The sequence below is a fragment of the Diabrotica virgifera genome, chromosome 6 (genome assembly GCF_917563875.1).
Source record: "Diabrotica virgifera virgifera chromosome 6, PGI_DIABVI_V3a".
Classification (NCBI taxonomy): domain Eukaryota; kingdom Metazoa; phylum Arthropoda; class Insecta; order Coleoptera; family Chrysomelidae; genus Diabrotica; species Diabrotica virgifera.
The window spans coordinates 8,499,712-8,521,287 of NC_065448.1; the positions used below are offsets into that span (position 1 = coordinate 8,499,712).

At 33.6% G+C, this 21,576-nt stretch overlaps 1 protein-coding gene across 2 annotated transcripts in view; it reads left to right on the forward strand.

Annotated features, from left to right (window-relative positions):
• LOC114332051 (guanine nucleotide-binding protein subunit beta-2) overlaps nt 1-21,576 on the forward strand; it is a 35,241-nt gene that overhangs the window by 11,641 nt on the left and 2,024 nt on the right. For both annotated transcript variants that reach the window (XM_028281761.2, XM_028281769.2), the window contains 4 exons: nt 1,938-2,217; nt 3,940-4,105; nt 14,569-14,770; nt 18,323-18,539. In XM_028281761.2, the coding sequence (XP_028137562.1) occupies nt 1,938-2,217; nt 3,940-4,105; nt 14,569-14,770; nt 18,323-18,539 (865 nt within the window). The remainder of the gene's footprint in view (nt 1-1,937; nt 2,218-3,939; nt 4,106-14,568; nt 14,771-18,322; nt 18,540-21,576) is intronic.

The following is a 21,576-nucleotide window of genomic DNA, read 5'->3' on the forward strand; positions in this document are numbered from 1 at the left end:
AAGTACTTAAATTATAGTATAAACATTCATTTTCAAGATTCTGAAGACTGATCGGATCTAACTTCAATTTATATCGTTGTTATGTTATGCGTGTCCATCCGATTTTTTTGCCGGTGCAGCGAGCTCTATTTCAAAAACCTCCTATTTTCCTCCGAAAAATTGGGAGATTTTTAGATTATTTGGGACATTCTAAATATTAAAATAGGGTTGTTGTCATTTTTCTCAAAAGTTAATAGTTTTAATGTTATAAGCTATTTTGAATCCGAAAATGCGTATTTTCCTATTTTTTCTGATTTTAAATCGCTTATAACTTTAAAACTATTAACTTTTTCGAAAAATAACACAAACCTATTTTATTTAGAATATCCCAAAGAATCTAAAAAATATATTTTTCGAATAGGTGTGGATCCCGCGTATGAAAAAAAAGTTAATTAATAGCAAGCTGAAAATTTGTTAATAACTTAAGGCTGTCTAGTCGGATAAACTTTGATATATGGGAACATTGGAACAGGGGCAGTTTTAATTGTGGAACAGGTTAAAAATTTGGAACGACCACACCACGAAAACGGCACATTTATTTTGTCCGACAGAACAGACTTAAACTCTCCGAACAGAGATTAAACTCTCATGCAAAAATCAGACTGCTATTTATCACCTGTCATAATTCCTGTCATTTGACATATTCTACATGTTCCACTCATTAAAACGCCAAGTTGGTGATAAATAGCAGTCTGATTTTTGCATGAGAGTTTATTCTCTGTTCGAAGAGTTTAGTCTGCTCTGTCGGACAAAATACATGGGCCGTTTTCGTGGTCTGACCGTTCCAAATTTTTAACCTGTTCCACAATTAAAACTTCCCCTGTTCCATTGCTCCTATATACCAAAGTTTGTGCGACAAGACACCCTTAAGCTATTAACAAATTTTCAGCTTGCTATTAATCAACTTTTTTTTCATACGCGGGATCCAGACCTAGAAGGAAAATAGGAGATTTTTGAAATAGAGCGCGCCGCACCGGTAAAAAAATCGGATGGATACGCATATTTAACAATTAAATAACAAAGGTGTAAATTGAAGTTAAACCCGATCAGTCTTCAGAATCTTGAAAATGAATGTTTATACTAGAAATTAAGTACTTGGCAACCTCAAGAATACTAATTTAAATATGAGTTTTTAAGCCTTGAAAATGCGTATTTTTGTATTTTTCAGATTTTAAATCGCCTATAACTCAAAAACTATCAATTTTTGAGAAAAATCACAAGATATCTGTCTTGTTTAGAATGATCCAAAAAATCAAAAAAAAATTTTTTTCAGGCCAAAAAATGTGTTCTTTTGTATTGATTTAAAAAAGTTGTTTAAACAATTTCTGCCCAAAAATTCCGCCCGGCACCCTTCAGATTTGTTTAAAGGGGACATTTTTGAATAGGAATCCACAAAGAAACCGAATCAGAAATTTTTTCAGACGGGTGCGGTCTCACCACATGGACTAACACAGTAATTTTTTTCTCAATGTTTCCTTGATTCTTCCATCGTATTTTCTGCAGAGTTAAAATTTCTAGTTCTAGGGCTTTATCTACTGCCTTTTACGTATTGCTATGGTTGTGATATTGCAGGATCCGATTTTACTGGGCTTCATTCTTTTCCTCCTATTACGTTTCTTGTTTTCTTCTGTTCTTCTTGTGTTGATATTTTCGTTAGACTTTCCTTAGACTTTCGTTAGACTATTATCGGATCTGTTGTCTTAGTCTTCATAAATATAGGTATCCTCTCTGCATTCCGTATTAGTTTTTTGATTTTCCTCCCTCGATGATTTGGTTTCTTTCGGTCAGTTTACCATTACATTTATCCCATTTCAATTCTTTTCCGTCAATATTTATATTCGTATACACTACTTTTGTGGTATTTTTTTTGTATTGCATCATCACTTTCTCATTTTTAGGAAGACCAGAAAAAAGTGGCAGACACCGACTTAGAAAAAGCATGCGACGGTGTAGGTGCAGCGCCCAAAGTCAAATTAGTCACCAGAAAACTGATGAAGGGCCACTTGAATAAGGTGAACTCCGTTCATTACAGTGGAGACAGCCGCCATTGCGTCACTGGGTCTTTAGATGGAAAACTCATCATTTGGGATACCTACACGGGCAACAAAATGCAGATTATCCCATTGCGGTCTGCTTGGGTGATGAGTGTTGCGTTCTCCAATTCAGGAAATTTCGTTGGTGAGTTCAGTTTTTTGAATGTTCTATTTATTAGCGACATTTGGCTCCCTGTTAGTTTTATCTATCCCCACATTTTAAAAATTTTTTACTTTAAAAAAGGTTTGAATGCTATCGAAATAACAAAAAGAGCAATCAAAATGACGAAAAGAGGTTGGGAAAAAATTGAAGGTGGCTTAAAAGAAGTAGGTATATTAAATAAATAACAGAGAATACTGGAGCAATAAGTAATGACAAAAACATTCAACTAAAAATGGAGATAATAGCAATATTAGAATCTTGAAAAGAACATTATACAGAATTATTTGAGGGAGAACTAGCAGAAGAATATTTAGAGGAAGACGTGGTAGTGGAAAGTTTACCAGAGATAACAAGAGCGGAAATGGACGAGGACGAAGTCAAAAATAGAACTTTCTTCTTCTTCTTCTTCTTCTTCTACTTTTTGTATAGACATGACTCTGTCTGTTTTTTCAATGTGCCTCTAGTAAGTTGTCGTTCCATCGTTTTCGTGGTCTTCCCACTGATCGTCTTCCTATTGGAGAACCGTCTCTCGCTGTCCTGACTACCATATTTGTTGTCATTCGGCTTATGTGGTCATTCCATTCTATTCTTCTGTTTCTTACCCAGTTATTAATGTTATCCACCTTGCATCTCCGTCGTATATCTGTACTTCTAGCTCTGTCCCATAGAGTCTTACCATCGATTTTTCGAAGGGTTTTCATCTACGCTGTTTCGAGCAATCTTTTTGTCCTCTCTGTGTCGGGTCGTGTATGTCATTATTGGTCTGATGACTGTTTTGTAAATTCTGCCTTTCATTTCTTTTCCGATATTTTTATTTCTCCATATTGTGTCATTCAAGCAACCTGCGGCTCTGTTTGATCTATTCACTTGATCTTCCACTTCTATTTCGAGCCTTCCGTAGCTAGATAGTGTGATGCCTAGATATTTAAACTCCATCACTTGTTCTATTATCTGACCTTCCAGCTCCAATTTACATCTTATTGGATCTGCTGTTATAACCATGCATTTTAAAATGGAACCAAAACAGGAAAAGAATGTGAGGAGGACAAAATTGCGCTAGAAATTATAAAGTATTTAGGTAGAAAGCGTAAAGAATGACTGTGGATAATTTGCAAAGAAGCTTGGATGAATCAAAAGATGTCTGAGGAATGGGAAAAGAATTTAATCGTACAAATAGACTATATAACTACATACGTAGAGCAATATGACTAACTCAAGTTAACTCTTGCAGAATATAAATAATATTTTGAGATAAGAAGTTCTGTCGAAACAGTAGGTCTAATAGTAAGGATGCTTCAGAAGTCAAACGGTGTAAGTCAAGTTCTCCATAAAAATGAACTTATGAGATGTAACACCAAAGAATACACCAACGACAAATAGCTTGTCCTTGTTTGTATTTATGAATATAATGCTTATATTATGATCAATAAAGACGGTTTATTTATTTTTAATGGTTCCTAATTTTTTTGCAACTATTTTCACAAACATCGAATGCTTTAGTACAACCCTCTTTCAGCAAGATAGAATGAATATCAAAATCTTCAAAAGAACGATCAGAGAATTCAAAGAACATGCAAGTAAAAAAGAAAAAAAGAAAGAAGAGAATACAGTGGGAATAATAAAATCCTCGAATTTACTAATTTTTTTTATTAATTTCTTGTGCTTTTCTTTAGCTTATAAGTTCATAAACACTTCTTCTTGCAGCTTGTGGTGGTATGGATAATATGTGCACCATTTACGACTTAAACAATAGAGATGCAAATGGCGTAGCGAAAATGGTTAGAGAATTGGCTGGATACGATGGTTTCCTGAGTTCTTGTAGGTTTTTAAGCGACAAATCTCTCATCACTGGATCTGGTGATATGAAAATGTGAGTACAGTAGAACCCCGCAAATCCGAACTAATTGGGGGGACAGCCTGTTCGGATTCCGAAAAGTTCGGATTATCCGAAAGTTAGCCTAAGAAGCTAACGAAGATGATTTTTAAAAGATTTGGACTGCCACCGATCCCTTTATGAAACTTTATCCGCACGTTTATGCCTCCAATATTCTAAAGCTGAAAAATACTTAGATCACTGAAATATTAAATCGCTAACGCCAGTAGTTTTGTTTCGTCACGGGACATGGGAACTCGGCCATGTAAATGATCCATTTAATTTTTAATCTGGATATTGATTACACTATGTTTCTCATGTTTCTTATCTTTTTCAATGTTTTCGTTCATAGTATACCATGGGAAATGTGTATTATGCACATTCCTTTATTGATTGTGTTTAGTCTTACTCGACGCTTTTATTCACCCATTAGTGTTGCAGTGTTTTATACTGTAGCTAGCATCTTACGTAATTATTTTCTCACATATAAAACATGTTTTTAAATTTTTATTTTGAATTTTTAAAAATTTTTTTCACTTTCCGTTGGTTCGGATTTGCCGAAAGTTCGGATTTGCGGGGTTCAGATTTGCGGGGTTCTACTGTATAATAGAATAAAGATCCACTAAGAGTAATATTATAATTATAATCCAAATACTACTAGAAATGATTCCTTAGTACGTTATACAACTGGAAAGCTGAGGCAACCATTCTGGCTTTTAAAGTTTCTTTATACAGGTTCTTCTTCCTCGTCTTCTTAAAGTGCCTTCTCCTCAGTGGAGGTTGGCTACTACAATTGCAAATTCTTGTCTGTCTTCGGCTGTTCTTATTAGCTGTTCAAAATTTAGCCCTGTCCATTGTCGGATGTTTCTTAGTCACGATAGTCTTTTCCTTCCTAGTCCTCGATTTCCCTCGATATTTCCTTTCACATTAGTTGAGCATATTATTGGTACTTATTGTTTCTCAGTACGTGGCCTAGCTACACTCCTGGCCAAAAAAACCGGGACACCTTAAAAATGGGTCATTTTTGATGTCTCGAATCTCCTAAACCTGTTGTCCGATTTTAGTGATTTTTTTAATATCTTATAGCCTTATTCTCTAAGAATATGGATGTAGTAATAGTGTTGCTGAACAGGTAAATGTCATTGTATACCGGGTGTAACAATAATACTGTGTTTTTTATGAAAGTTCGTAACACCCTGTGGAATATTCTAGCATTTAAAAAATATAGAAATTAAAACTCAGTTGTAGCTCTAGCCTCTCTTAACATTCTGCTTTTTGACTCATTCACTTATGTTGGATAATGAAAAAGTTAGGTACTTTGACAAGTAGCCATGTTCTTCATCAATATAGGGTGTTTCTAAATAAGTGCGACAAACTTTAAGGGGTAATTCTGCATGAAAACATAATGACCGTTTGATTTATAAACATATGTCTGCAAATGATTCGTTTCCGAGATACCGGGTGTTCAATTTTTTCTTACACACTGACGATTTATTTATTGCTTTAAAACCGGTTGAGATATGCAATTTAAATTTGGTGGGTTTTACGAGGCAGTCATTGCGCATTTTTTGACGTACAATTATGTATTTTATATTCACCATTGGCGTGCATACGGGTCATATTACCCGATCATATTACCTGTATGCACGCCAATGGCGAATATAAAATTTATAGTTGTATGTCTAAAAATGTGAAAAAACTACCTCTTAAAACCTACCAAATTTCATTTGCATATCTCAACCGGTTTTAGAGCAATAAATAAATCATCAGTTTGTAAGAAAAAATTCAACATCCCGTATCTCGGAAACGAAGCATTTGCGGACATATGTTTATAAAGCAAACTTTCATTATTTTTCATGCAGAATTAACCCTTAAAGTTTGTCACACTTATTTAGAAACACCCTGTATTGATGAAGAACATGGCTAGTTGTGAATGAGTCAAAAAGCAGAATGTTAAGAAAGGCTAAGGCTACGATTGAGTTTTACCTTCAATATTTTTTAAATGCTAGAATATTCCACAGGGTGTTACGAACTTTCAGGAAAAAACACAGTATTATTGTTACACCCGGTATACAATGACATTTAGATGTTCAGCAACACTATTACCGTTGATTGATAAATATAGGGGGAAGATACGAAACCGTGTGCATTATTTTGTTCCCTTTAAAATCTGCCTGTATAGTGGCGCGCCTAGCGTAAATTTGTTGAAGCTAGCCAAGAACAAGCACTTATTCTACGTGGTCCGTATTCAAAATTTTAACGCACAGTCGCTATCATATTAATCTGTATTAATACCTGTATTAATTTTTTTTTCTGCAAAAACGTTGAAAATATAAATTGACTATAGAGTTTTTTTCACTAGTCTTCACCTCACAAGTAAATACTTTTCGAGTTATTTGCGGGTGAATATATTCATGTTTCAAAAAAAGTATATTTCATGAGGAAATGAGGAAGTATTTCGTCAAAAAAATATTCATAGCAAAAATACAGCTTATAAAAAAATGAAAAAAATGTTTTATATATGACATATGAAGTCGTAGACTCAGTAAGAGCAGAGTTGTAGCTAATAAAAAGTAGGTTCTTATTCGTCAAATTCCAAATTGAATATTTCAAAGTGAAATAACCAAAAAATTAAGTACTTTTCGGGGAAAACTCATCATAATTTTTTTAAATTGTTTAAAAACAGCTTTATTTTTTTCAGTTTCTAGTATCAGAAGTAAAAGTTGCGCACAAAATAAAGTTGATCCCTTTTTTTGTAAACAAAATCTTAAATATCACCTCTTAATTAGCATCCCAGATGAAATTAATCAGACCTATGAATATGACCTTTACACTTTGGGATATTTCGTATCACTGATAATTATAAAGTTATTTTGAAAAAAAGGCATTTTTCTTTCAAAACAAAAAAAATTACTGTAAAACTAAATTTACGATAAAACTTACAGATCATGACAAGGCGAAAACGGCGGTTCCTTTGGGAAAAATATTCCCATGAGATTTTTTTTCATAATCACATTCGTGAGACATCCCAGAATAAGGCTCAAGAAGTCGCCCACGTGAAAAGTGGTTCAATTTTTTTTAACAATTTTTTTTAATCAAATTGCAAAAATCAATATTTTTGGCTCGGACATTTTTTTTTGTAGGTTTTTTGGACCATTCTGGATAAAAAAGGTATCTTATTATTTTTCTCTAAAGTTGATCGTTTTCGAGTTATAAGCAATTTAAAATTGAAAAAAACGAAAAATGGCGATTTTCAAGGCTTAATAACTCGGTTAAAAGTTATTATTATAAAAGTCAGAAAGTGACTAAATCAAAGTTTAATGCCCTCCCTACAAGATCCTGAAGAAATTTTTGTCATTATTTTATTACTAAGCTGTTATTTTTAAGTAATAATAATGAGCGCCATGCACGAGGTAGGCGGCCGGAAATGTGAGTGCAAGTAAGATGCACAATTGGACTGCCGGAGTGGCATCTCTCTCGCACTCAGCATTTACGGCCGGCAACCACGTTCATGACGCTCAATATTATTACTTAAAAATAACAGCTTAGTAATAAAATAATGACAAAAATTTCTTCAGGATCTTGTAGGGGGGGCATTAAACTTTGATTTAGTCACTTTCTGACTTTCATAATAATAAATTTTAACCGAGTAATCCGAGTAACCCTTGAAAATCGTTTTTTCATTTTTTTCAATTTTAAATTGCTTATAACTCGAAAACGATCAACTTTAGAGAAAAATTTTTAGAGACCTTTTTTATCCAGAATGGTCCAAAAAACTTACAAAAAAATTGTCCGGGTCAAAAGTATAGATTTTTGCAATTTGATTAAAAAAAATTGTTAAAAAAAATTTGGCCCACTTTTCACGTGGGCGACTTCTTGAACCTTATTCTGGGATGTCTCACGAATGTAATTATACAAAAAAATCTCATGGGAATATTTTTCCCAACGTACCCGCCGTTTTCGCCTTGTCCTAAGTAAAGTAACTTGTGAAGCGGTAACGATAATTTGATTTTATTCGTCTTGAGGCGCCAAACGAAAAACACAAACGACTTTTTTCTTTGATACATTTTAAATTGTGTTTTGATGTGATTTATAGCATCTCTTTCGAATTAAAAATTTTACGCAAATTCCCCTTCAGAGGGTGATTTTCACGATTTTTTAAAACTAGGGTTTAAAAAAAAGGACCAACTTTATTTTCAGCGTAACTTGCTTACTTTTAATGCTAGAAACTTTTTTAAAAACAAAAATAAAGCTTTTTAAACACTTTAAAAAAGCTGCGATGAGTTTTCCCCGAAATGTACTTTATTTTTTTTTGTTAGTTCACGTTGAAACATTCGATTTGGAATTTGACGAATAAGAACTTACTTTTAATTAGCTACAACTCTGCTTATACTGAGTATAAAGATTTCATACAAACGCCATTTTTTTAAGTGAAAAAACTCTAGAACAAAACTTGCTTAGAATTAGTCAGTTTATCCACTTGATAGCTACTAGATAGTATTAGACTTATTGCTAGCTACCTAGCCCTATACAAAGTGACTTTAGAAAGTCCACATCTACATTAGAAAACCTAGTGGATATTGAGTCATTCATGGGTTATTTGGATGTGATCATGTATGTTTGGCTTATGGCTATCTTTTATTATATAACGCGTACCATTTGGGGATTAGATATTATAAGAATTCTATTAAGTTGTTCAATTCAAGGAAATATAAAATTTATTAATAATTTTCTATATAGACGAAACTTATTCGAATAAATAACGTTCTTTTAGACTCAAAAATCCAATTAAACAACATTCCTCAATGGTCTACTCTTAGTGTTGCACTTTTCCTTATTGCAATCAATCACATCGCTAAATCACTTAATCCACTACTCATTTACAAATTTAAGAATTGTTCGAACACTACTGGCTTAGAATTTTCTCCCACTAAAACGAAAACAGTAATCATCAGTAAAACTCCAAAGAAGCACATTATACTACCGAAAATCTACCAAAAGAATTTGTTCTTCTTCTTTTTCTTTTATATAGGCAGTACTGCCCGTTTTTCTTCAACGGTGCCTTTCATTCTGTCCCTAAATTGTCATTCCATCTTTTCCTTGGGCGTCCTATACTTCTTCTGGCTATTCTTACTATCCTTGATTCAGACATCCGGCTTAAGCGTTGATTTCACTCTTCTTTTCTATTCTTTACCCAGGCATTTATATTGTCTATCCCACATGTGCATTTGATTTCCTCACTTATTACCCTGTCCCGTAGTCCTTTTCCAGCAATCCTTCTTAAGATCTTCATTTCGTTGGTCTCCAGATGTCTTTGTGTTTTGCTTGTATCTGGTCTTGTTTCGGCAGTGTAAGTCATAACTGGTCTAATAACTGACTCATATTCTGGCCTTTGTTTCCACTCTTAGGTGTTTGTTTTTCCACATTGTGTCGTTTAGGCATCCGGCCGTTCTACTGGCTTTAATTATTTGGTCTTTAACCTCTTCTTCGATATTGTTGTCGGCTGATAGATTAATTTATTATTAATCCAAGGTATTTGAAAGTCATTACTTGTTGTATAATTTGATTGTCCAATTTGCATCTTATTGATTCTGTGGATATTACTAAGATTTTTGTTTTTTCAGGCTGATATTTTCATATTCATTTCTTTTATGTTAATGTTGAACTCATGCAGTATTCTTTGTAGGTCGACTTTGCACTCTGCTACCAACACGGTGTCATCAGCGCAACAGAGTTTTTTTATCTCTTTATCGCCCATTTTGTACCCTCTTTTTTTCTTCACTTGTTTTATTATTGCATCCAACTTTATTTTAAACAGTATGGAGGGTTTAGTGAATCTCCTTGCTTGATTCCTGTGTTTGCTTCTATGGGTTCTGTTATTCATTGACTTTCATTTCTATTTTATTTCTTACATGTATGTTTATGAGAACGATATACGGCAACTGGTAATCAAAGGAAAGATAGAGGGTAAGAGAGGTCTAGGAAAAGATGTCATGGCTGCGTAATATTCGCCGAATGATAATAATGAAATTACTCTTAATAGAATAATGTAGGTAATCCTGACTATCTAATATCTCACCTGACAATACAATCCACGGTGGACGCCTACGCAGAAATACAAGGCACCTTTAAGAAGTAAAGTTAATAATAAATAATTCAATAAGTATACTTAGTCACGATTTTCCCCCTAACTCGGAAAATATCGACCGCATGAAAAAACTTGGAAGAAATTGTAGGAAATCGCAACAACTTAAGTCCTTACCATTTTTTCGAAGAGTTTAAAGTGGCCGAGCGGTTTACTTAGTCAATTTTATATTAAGTAAATACCGTTGCAATATCTCCAAACAAAATATACAATCATCAGAAGAGACTGTAAATAACGAAAATACCTACCTAATTTTTTATCGAGATTATGAGGCAAATAAGATAAATGTACAATATATAAAATCACCCAGTGAGTATTTTTCTCGTTAAATAATTTTTTTATTTGGAATATTCAATCTGATTGTCATGATCATGCCACTATTATCGTTGAATAGTTGAATGATAACTCAAATATAAATGAATGAAAATAAATAAATACGTTCTATTATAATCCAGTCGGCCGACCCCAAATTCCGATAACCAAAGCTACCTGAATACGTCTCATCGTTGTCTCAGGTAAATTCAATCTCGCACCTAGAAAGCTGCTAACGCCATCTATTTCTAAAACCACTGGTGTCGTACATAAACGCTCGTTTAGTTTCGTATCTTCTCCCCTATATTTATTAATCAATGCTATTACTACATCCATATTCTTAGAGAATAAGGCTATAAAATGTTAAAAAAATCACTAAAATCGGACAACAGGTTTAGGAGATTCGAGACATCAAAAATAACCCATTTTTAAGGTGTCCCATTTTTTTGGCCAGGAGTGTATAATGTTTTTCTAACTTTCACTGTGTTGAAAAGTTCTCGTAGTGCAGTCAATGAAGCGTAAAATAGGTTTTTACCTCCGAAATCTTTTACTATGAACCGATTTACATGAGATTTTGGAATTAGGCTTATCTCACCTTTAACTTCAAAAGTGATATTGACCCGAACTCCGTTTTTTATTTTTAAGGGATGAAAACAACCCCTTAATGGAAAAACTGACATTGAGCCATTTTATCGCCAGAAAACGTGTTTAATAATAAAGAGTGACAATGTGAAGTGTTTTCTAACACAATAACCTCATGTTAAACTCATTTTCATCTCATTGAAAACCGTACAACCCTTGCAAACAACCCCTAAATCGGAAAAATTTACAAAAAATTAATTTAGTATCACATCAAAAGATCTAAATATAGAGTAAATGATATTTTACGTTCTCTATCTTAATTCTCATATTGTTAACCCCCTTTCAACCCTTAAAAACAACTCCTAAATAGAAAAAAATTACAAAAAATTAATTTGGTTTGACAAGAAGACTTAAATATAGAGTAAATAATATTTTACGTTCTCTATCTTAATTATTTAATTGCTAACCCCTTTTAACCCTTAAAATCAACCCCTCGATTAAAAATTGTATAAAAAATTTCTTTTGATAAACTGAAAAGGATTTAAATATCGTTCCACGTTCTCTAAAAAGCTATGCTGGAAAATCATATGCTCAAGTTCTTTAACCCTTAAAACTACCCCTAAATTAAAACATTGAATATGTATGATTTAGTTTTTGGGCCATAACTACTTCAATTTTGAAGCTATCACAACTTATAAACAACCATTTTGAAGGTAATTAAAAGAGCTACAACTTTTTTCTTTATAATATGTAGTAAAAAACGTTTTATTTTGAAACGGTGAAGGGTCAAAGGGCTCGAGAGAGACTGTGGTTGCGCTACCGCGCGCTATTTAATCAATCATAATATCTTCGTCAATTTGTGTGTGAGAGGAAAAACAAACACACCAAAATTTTTGTCAAAAAGAACCTATTTTTTTATTATTACACTTTTTTACGTATCTTTCATTATTTTTGAGATATTATGAAAAGAAGGTGTTTTTTTTTAAATTCGAAACATTTTTTTTCTTAAAACCGTGATTTTTTCAAAATAATATGTGTTCAAAAGCAGCGAAACTCCTAGAATCCATCAAACTCTTTATATTAAAGTTGATTCTAGACGGAATATGATTAATTTTAATCTTGGTGGAAATAGCACTTATGAAATTCATTGATATAAAAAAAACCATTAGATGTTCCTCTTTTTTTTCATTACAGCTCACTCATTTTACGTACAAAAGACTTTTAACAGTGCTCATTTTAAATCTTATTTTAAGCACTATAAAATCCTGACTCATTAGCATGCATTAAATTTATTCGCTCTCCGCTAGAATACATCGATTAAATTTCACACAAATTTTTTTTTACTAAGGTAATGGCACTGGCATAGCCAAAAGGCCAGTCATGTATCACACAAAATTAAAATGGCTTTGATCTTCAATATCTCGCTTAATATTGCACTTAGAACACTCTTTAACCTTCCGATGACCAACCTTTTTTTGTTACACGGATGACCAAGAGGGGGGAAAATGACCCCAGGTCAAAAATGTCAAAAATGACAATTAACAAAAAAATGAATTTTTTTTTTTATTTTTTTTTTATTTTTTTTTAATTTTTTTTTGCATGAACTTTGTCATTCAGCCAGTCACAACATGAGTATTATTGTCATGTGTAGTGTGTATGTTGAGTAAGTGTCTTGTTACTTTGCAAAGTCGACGTCATTAGCGTAAAACTACTTGGAATTACACATAATGGACGGTATTTTACTAAACATCAACTTCAGAATATATTTTTTATTCGTAAAATATAGGGAATTTTTTTTATTTCAAAATATGAGGATATCGAGAATGATATTAAAGTCAAATAAAAAAATAATGAGGAAAAAATTAAAAATACTTTTGAATTTATTAAAGAAAAACATACGCTGGGGTCACAATTTCCCCCGCTTGGTCATCCGAAGGTTAAAAAACCAATTTGTTCATTTTTTTACCTGCTACAATTTTGTTCATTATAATATCGTTAAAATGCATATTTTGAAGATATTTGCAAAAAAACTGTTGAAAATCGTGAAAAAATTCCGAGTTTTCAATTGCCAATAACTTGAAAAGTATTGGGTTTTTGAAAAAACTTTATACAACATTTTTTGCTTAAAATTAGGTCTTCTATCGATATCTGAGGTTATTTTGAAGAAAAAAATTTCTACCACCGAAAAGGGGTGGCAACCACCCCCAGGGTGAAAACGGAGTTCGGGTCAATATCACTTTTGAAGTTAAGGGTAGGATAAGCCTAATTCCAAAATTTCATGTAAGTCGGTTCATAGTAAAAAATTTCTGAGCTAGAAAGCTTCAATGACTGTACTATCGTTCTTTGACTATTCTATGCGACACTTCTTCGTTTGAGGTATGCGATACCCATGAAATTTTGAGGATTCTCCGATTGATCCACATTTCAAAGGCCTCCAATTTATTTACGGTTGATGTTCTAAGGGTCCACGTTTCAACTGCATAGAGAAGAGTCGACCAGACGTAGCATTTTGTTAAACGTAGTCGAATTTCAAGTTTTATTCGAGGATCACATATAAGTCTTTTGATTTTTTCGAAAGATTTTGTGGCTTGTTCTATTCTTGATCTTATTTCTGGATCAGGATTTAGGCTTCTATTGATCCAACACTCCAGATACTTAAATTTATTGACCACTTCTAAAATGTGCCCAGTGGGGGGGGGGGGGTATTAAAATGTTTTCACTTGAAAGTGGTAGGGTTAAATTAAATAGGTAAAAGGATATCTTAAAGAGCAACACTTAAACATTATTCAGTTAAATTTTTATTGAAAAATATTAAAAAATGAAGCAGTGGCGTCATTTTTAAGTAGATGATCCAAAAAAGAAGATGATTTGCGGTGTACACCATATCTTCGGACAGAATCATTTGACACATATAAACCAAAAAGATTATTTCAGTTTAAGAGTTTTTTGAGGTAAAAATACAAAAAAAAAAGTGTGTTCGGTAAAGAGAAAAATGGTAATATAAACAAAAAAATATTAAAATAAGCAAAAACTCGACGTCACTACCTAGTAAAATATCTAAAAAAGAAGTGTGCAAAATTTTAGAAAGATCGTTGCATTACTTTTTGAGTTATGATGTACACCGCCCCAAAAAACATGTTTTTCAGAAAACTCGTTTAAAAAAATGTAGCTTTGTCAATATAATACTAAAAAAATTTTGTATATATCCATATCTCCGTCAATTTTGCTCGGATTAACTTGAAATTTTAATGGTATGCTCTTGAAAATATTTACAATCAAATAAGCCAATAAAAAAAAATCGAAAAAAATAATTAAAAAAAACTATACCCCCCCTAATTGTGCAAAGTTGAGGTACATTCTGTTTTTTTTTTCGGATCAACATCACCATATACAACATTTTTATAAAATGTACTTTTCGTAGATGCAAATGGGATTTGGAGACCGGTAGAAAAACCTCGGATTTCGTTGCCCACAATGGCGACGTGGTATCTATTAGTCTAGCTCCAGACGGCAATACTTTCGTTACAGGAAGCGTGGATAAGACCTGCAGGTTGTGGGATATAAGGGAGGAGAAACCTAAACAGACATTTTTTGGACATCAGGCCGATGTCAATTCCGTGTGTGTAAGTATAATTTGCCCAGAATTTACTATTAGTGTTCAATTTTTCACATGCAAAAAATAATATATTTTTCACTATATCAAATCCTACATTATCACTTAATCCAATCCTTATTAATAATTCCCACTACTGACTTTGCCCCACTTTTTAGAAATACAGACCTTTTTGAACTGCAAATGAAAGACACTCTCTGCTTTCGATCTTCGATAGAACAGACTCTTTGTCCTATCCTCTGTTAGTGATAACCACTAGTTGCCGCGTGGTGAAAAGTACCTCGACTCCCTCTCTTTTGTGTTGACCCCCACAGGCAATACATGTGTTTAGAAATCTCTCTGGGATACTGCTTCCCGTATAGTACCACGTGCTAAAATACAGCGCGTCACCCTGATTCCGTTTCTCGTAATAAACAAGCTTTTTTTCTTGTCATCATCATATCACCATCCAGCCTCAAAAGTCCACTGCTGAACATAGGCCTCCTCCCCTCATTTCCAACCCCAACTATCCTGCACCGCTCTCATCCAGTTTTTATTTACCTTTCTTAAGTCGTCAGTCCATCTTGAAAGCGGTCGACCGACGCTTCTATTGTCTTCTCTTGGCCTCCATTAAAATAACCTCTTCGTCCATCGCTCATCTGTCATTCTGGCTATATGTCCTGCCCATCTCCACTTCAACCTGGCTATCCTCTCGATGACGTCAGCCACCTTTGTTCTTCTTCTGATTTCTTCGTTTCTGATTTGGTCTCGCAGAGTTATTCCTAACATTAACCGCTCCATTCTTCTTTAGTTAAGGTAAGTGTTTCTGATCCGTACGTCAATACTGGGAGGACGCACTGATCAAATACCTTTCTCTTTAGGCATGTAGGCAACTCACTTTTAAAAGTTTCTCTTCACATGACCTATTCTCTTCAGTTCATGAATCTGGTTATCCCTGCCAATCGTAATTGCATGTCCCAGGTATTTATATCTATCTACGAGTTCTATTTCCTTCCCACCAATACTGATGTTCTGGTTGGGTACCAAATTTGTCATTATTTTTGTTTTCGAGATGTTTATATTTAAACCTACATTTTCTGTAGCCACAACGAGTTCCTATACCATCTCTCTTGCCATATCTAGATCCTCAGCTATTATGACTATATCATCGGCGAAACGTAAGTTGTTTAGGTATTCTTCATCTATTTTTATTCCCTTTGTCATCCAATCCAAACTCGTGAAAGCATGTTTTAAGACCGTATTAAAAAGTTTAGGTGACATTGGGTCTCCTTGTCTAACCCCCCGTTCTATTTTTATGCGATTACTGTTAGTATGTAATTTAACAGTGGTTGTTGCCTGTAAGTATATTTTGTGTAATAATTTTGTATATCTATAATCTAGCCTGCATTCTTTAAGCGCCTGTAATATTTTGCTAAACTCAACTGTGTCAAAGGCTTTATGAAAATCGATAAAAACTAGAACTAGAGGTTTATTGTATTCCACTACTTTCTCTATTAGGGTTTTTATACTTTATAGATGGTCATTTGTTCCGTAACTTTTTCGGAATCCTGCCTGTTCTCTTGGTTGATAAGTCTCTAACTTTCTTTCCATTCTCTTAACTATTATTCGCGTAAATATCTTATATAAATGGCTGAGGAGGCTAATCGGTCTGTAATTCTCTAAATTAGCTTTGTCTCCTGCTTTGTGTAATAGAATCATAGTAGCGCTGTTCCAGTCTGTTGGAATATTGGCGTTGTGAAGGCAGATATTAAAAAGTAGTTTATTTTTTCAAGTAGTATATTTCCTCCAATTTTTAGTGGTTCTGATACTATTCCATCTTCGCCTGGGGTTCGATTATTTTTCATTTTCTTCAGAACCTCTTTGATTTCTGTTTTTGTTATATCGGGCATTAAATCTGATCCTTGATTTAATATCTACCCCAGTTTTTACTGTAATTGGAGGTTGCGTATTGTCATCTTTTTTTTCTCGATTTATATAACTCTGTGTAGAACTCTTCGACTATTGTTAATATTTCATCTCTGTTTGTAGTTTCTTTTCCAGTTCTGTTTCTAAGTTTGTTGATTTCTATTTTTCCTTTTTGTACGCTTTTCTTCAAAACTTTCATGTTCTTATTTTGCTCTATTGCTTGTTTTGTTTTTTCTACATTGTAGTTTCTTATGTCATTTCTTATTGTTCTCAATATATTAATGTCTGTTGTTGTTGTATCTTTCAATGTATCATTAATATATTTTTCGAACTCCTGCATATTAGTTGGTTTTGCCCATTTCTTTGGGTGTTTCTTATTTATCATTTTGAGTCTTTCCTTTTCGATCGATATCGTTAATTTAGCTCTTACTAACCTGTGATCACTGCTTGTACTGAACTAGTTTCACATTTACGTCTTTAAATAATTCTTTCTTGTTTGTTAAGGAATAGTCGATTTCGTTCCTTGTTTTTTCATCAGGACTTTCCCAGGTCCATCTTCTGTGTTTTTTCTTTTTAAAGAAGCTATTCATTTGATAGAAATTGTTTTCCAAAAAAAAAGTTAACAGTTGTTTGCCTCTATCATTTCTGCCTTCGCTTCCAAAATTTCCCAATATTATTTCAGAAGGGTCTTCCTTGGTACCTATTTTGGCGTTGAAATCACCGCCTATTATTAAGAAGTGGCCAGGATTTTCCTTGATTGCACAGGATATTTGATCGTAGAATATTTGAACTTCTTCGTCTGAATGGCCTGTAGTAGGTGCGTACACTTGAATGAACTTTAGGATATATCTGGTGCTCATTTTGATGTTTAAGTAGACCACCCTTGTTAATATCTGGTTTATTGACACAATTCTGTTCGCAATTCTTTTGTGAATAAAGAAGCCGACACCTCCGATTGTCGATTCCTCTTCTCCTTTGTAGTACCACAGATGGCCTGATGGGAGTGAGATAAGATTCTCTGCTTTTTTCTAACTTCGCTGATACCCACAATATCCCAATTCACTTTTGAAAGTTCTTCCTCCATTTCTTCGAACCTTTCTTCGGTAGAGAGCGACCGAGCATTATATGTGGCGATGTTGAGGTTTATATTTTTGACGCACTTTGAATGGGGTTGGTTTACACTGGTCGGGTTTGTGGCATTTAAACACCGTGCTTGCCTTGCATGTTGGTGAGTATTCATATTTATTCCCACGAGTAGCTGGGGATCGTTGTCGATTCCTGTAAAGCCCCGCGTACAGGAACAACGTTTTTTTCTTGTGCAACTGTTTAAATCGCAAACAGTGATGTGTACATCTGTACCCGTTATAAGCAGACCATCCCGGTTTTATCCGCCTGTGAAACCTGCATTTGTGACTATCATCGATACTGCGAGTGAAATAACAATTTATGTACCATATGTGTAAGCCTTTTTTGTGAACTTGATTGTCTGTATAGCATTTAATTACGTCTCTAAATTCATTTGAACCACACCTATAATACAGTCCAGAAAAACTGTAATTATTTTAATAATTTCGAATATGCACGAGTACATTCCTTAATTGTCCAACTAGAATGAATAATAATATATTTGATAATACAAAACATTTATATGTTTCAGTACCACCCTAGCGGCTATTGCTTCGCGACAGGTTCTGAAGATAAATCGGCAAGAATGTTCGATATCAGAAGTGATCAGCAAATAGCACAGTATCAACCACCTTCTAATAATAGTGGATTCACGTCCTGTGGATTGTCGCTTAGTGGACGAATACTCTTGTGTGGATCTGACGACAACAACATACATATGTGGGACACGCTGAAGAATCAACACAATGGTGATCATTTTTTAATATTAAAAAATCTCTCTCTCTTTTCTCTCCAATGGTACTAATGCCTAAACTTATAAACTTAGCATTGGCCTCCTCAAAACTCTGAACCACTTCAGCAGATGTTAGAGACCCAATTCGTCGTTTTCGTTCTTTCTTTTTCTTCCTCTTCTTTTCTTCCTACGACTTGTGCAACTTTCATCATCATCATCAGTGGCGTACTGATAGATCAGCGGGCCCTGGTTCCAGTTGGTATGCGGGCCCGCCCACCCAATAAACACACACGGTATATCAAAAGTTTTTAATAAAATATTAAATATAAATCATCATAATATATCATAAAATATATCATATATTTATAAAAGCTGAAGATAATATTTTTATAGTCCATTTACTCACGGATTTTTCTGTAAATTTTAAAGAACCGCTCGGATTGAGATGGTCATACACATAGCAAACATTTCAAACAAAAAAGTGATATTGTGCCGATGTGTACTTTTGCTCTGTACTGGGGGTGAGTTTCATCCCTTCTTAGGGGTGAAAAACATACATTCAAGATAAGTTCGGAATTAGATTAACTGACTAATTCTAAGAAACTTTGGTTCTATAGATTTTTTTCACTAAGTCAATACTTTTTGAGTTATTTGTGAGTGAATATGTTCATTTTCAACAAACAAAAAACACGCTTTGAGACGGTTTTTCGCATATAACTCAAAAAGTAAGTTTATTATCGAAAAAAATACTCTTACTAAAAGTATAGCTTATAAAAAAGTGAAAAAAATGGTGTAATATTTAAAGTCTGTAGATCCAGTAGGAGCTGAATCATATTATATTGTTATTCGTCAAATTCCAAATCGAATATTTCAACGTGAAATTACCAAAAAATGAAGCACTTTTCGGGAAAAACTCATCACAACTCTTTTAAAGATCTTAAAAAAGCTTTATTTTTGTTTTTTTAGCTTCTACCATCCGTATTAAGTATTATGTAGCATACAAAATAAAGTTGGTCACTTTTTTGGTTAAAAAATCGTTAAAATCACCTCCTGATTAGTATCCCAAATGAAATTGTTACCGCTCCACAAGTTACTTGACTTATGCATTTTTTAGATGATCTGTAAGTTTTATCGGTTCAAAGTGCTCATTAAAAAAAAATGATTTAAAATTAAAAAAAATTTATTTTGAAAAAAAATTTTGTTTTTTCAAAATAACTTAAAAATTATTGGTGATACCAAAAATATCAACTAGTAAAAAAATAAATTTTGCCATTGTTCATATTTTGGACTTTTTGTTTTCCTTAAGACAAAAGTTGGTTATATGTATAAGATATGGCTACTAAAAATTTGCATACACTCGTGATTAGTGACTCGTTTAAGCTAATTTAACTAAAGCCTTTTCAAAAATATGCACTTTGAACCAACAAATCTGACATATTTATATAAACAATACATAAGTAAAGTAATTTGTAAAGCGGTAACGATTAATTTTATTTCAGATGCTAATTAGAGGGTGATTTTCACGATTTTTTTACTAACCAAAAAAAAAGATACCAACATTATTTTGATCATAACTTACCTACTTTTGATTTCAGAAACACTTAAAAAACAATGGACTATTAAAACATTAAGTTAATATTAACCCTATCGTTTTTCATATTGTCATGACTGATCACTTTACGCCAACCGTTTTTATAAACAATGAAACTCGAAACATTTTCTACATGTCTACATCTAAATCTCCAGTCATAATAAAAACTAGGAAGATCCCTACAATCTCTATCCTTACAAAAGCGTTTCTTGTGTTTTTTCATCAATTCATAAAAAAATTTTTTTATGAATAGGTATTCTTCGTTTTTATTTATAAGTACCTACACAAAAATAAAAGTTTAATAAGCAGTTACATTTCCTATGTGTGTACTTGTGTAGTTCAAAATGTCCCCATCAAATTATAAAAAAAGAAACAAAAAGCATATCAGAGAGGGTCCCTGCGGGCCGGGCCCGCGAAACCATGCTCAGTACGCCACTGATCATCATCACGTGGTGCTACAACCCTGGGTGAGTCCTGGCTGGCTGTACAATTTTTTTCCAATTTGTTCGGTCTTCCGTCAACCTAGGGTCAAATGGAATGTTCATTTACCGGACATCTGCTTGGATGCTATCTCTTTATCGCATTCTGGGACGTCCGAGTTGTCTTTTGCCTGTAGGAATATCCTCCCATACCCGTCTTACAAGTCTCTCGTTATGAAGTCTGTGCACGTGGCCTGCCCATCTTAGTCGCTGTGATTTAATTTCTTGGACAATAACGGTGTCATTGTAGAGTGCTTTTAATTCGATATTGGTTCTGATCCTATACTGGTTTGTGTTAATATCGTGCTGAAGTCCGAAAATTTTTCTAAGTATTTTTCGTTCAAAACGTCTGAGCTCTTCTTCGTTTGCTTTAGTCATGCTCCACGTTGCGCATCCATATGTTAGTGTAGGTCTGACGATATATTTATAGATTTTGATCTTGGAACTTCTTGTAAGATTTTTTGATTTTATAAGCTTATCCAGTGCGAATAGACAGCGATTTACCGATTGGATTCTGTCTTTTATTTCTTCAGTGACATCGTTGTCAGCTGTGATTACGGCCCCCAGATACTTAAAACGTTGTACTCTTTCGAAATTGAAGGTATTGACCGTACATTTTGTCCTATCCTGTCTCTTCGTGTCGTTCTATCCACTTTTTTTATTAGAGAAGCTATAACTTTGTAATAAAGAAATCCTCGAGAATTATTACATTCCGTGCTATTGCCACTCTTTAAAACTTTTGATAGTAACCGGAATATTACATATTAATGCAGTCACTGAAGGTGGATATGAGCTATTACCTCCGATTTCGTTGAACCTGGTGAAAATTGAAAATTGGTGAGAGGTTAGAGAATGTCTCAAGTAAGTATCAAAGGTGACATGGTGCCAACTTGCGCTTTTACATGGGGGTGGATGCCACCCCTTCTCGGGGGTGAAAATTATTTTATTAAAAATAAACCCATACTTCGATAGAGAGACAAATT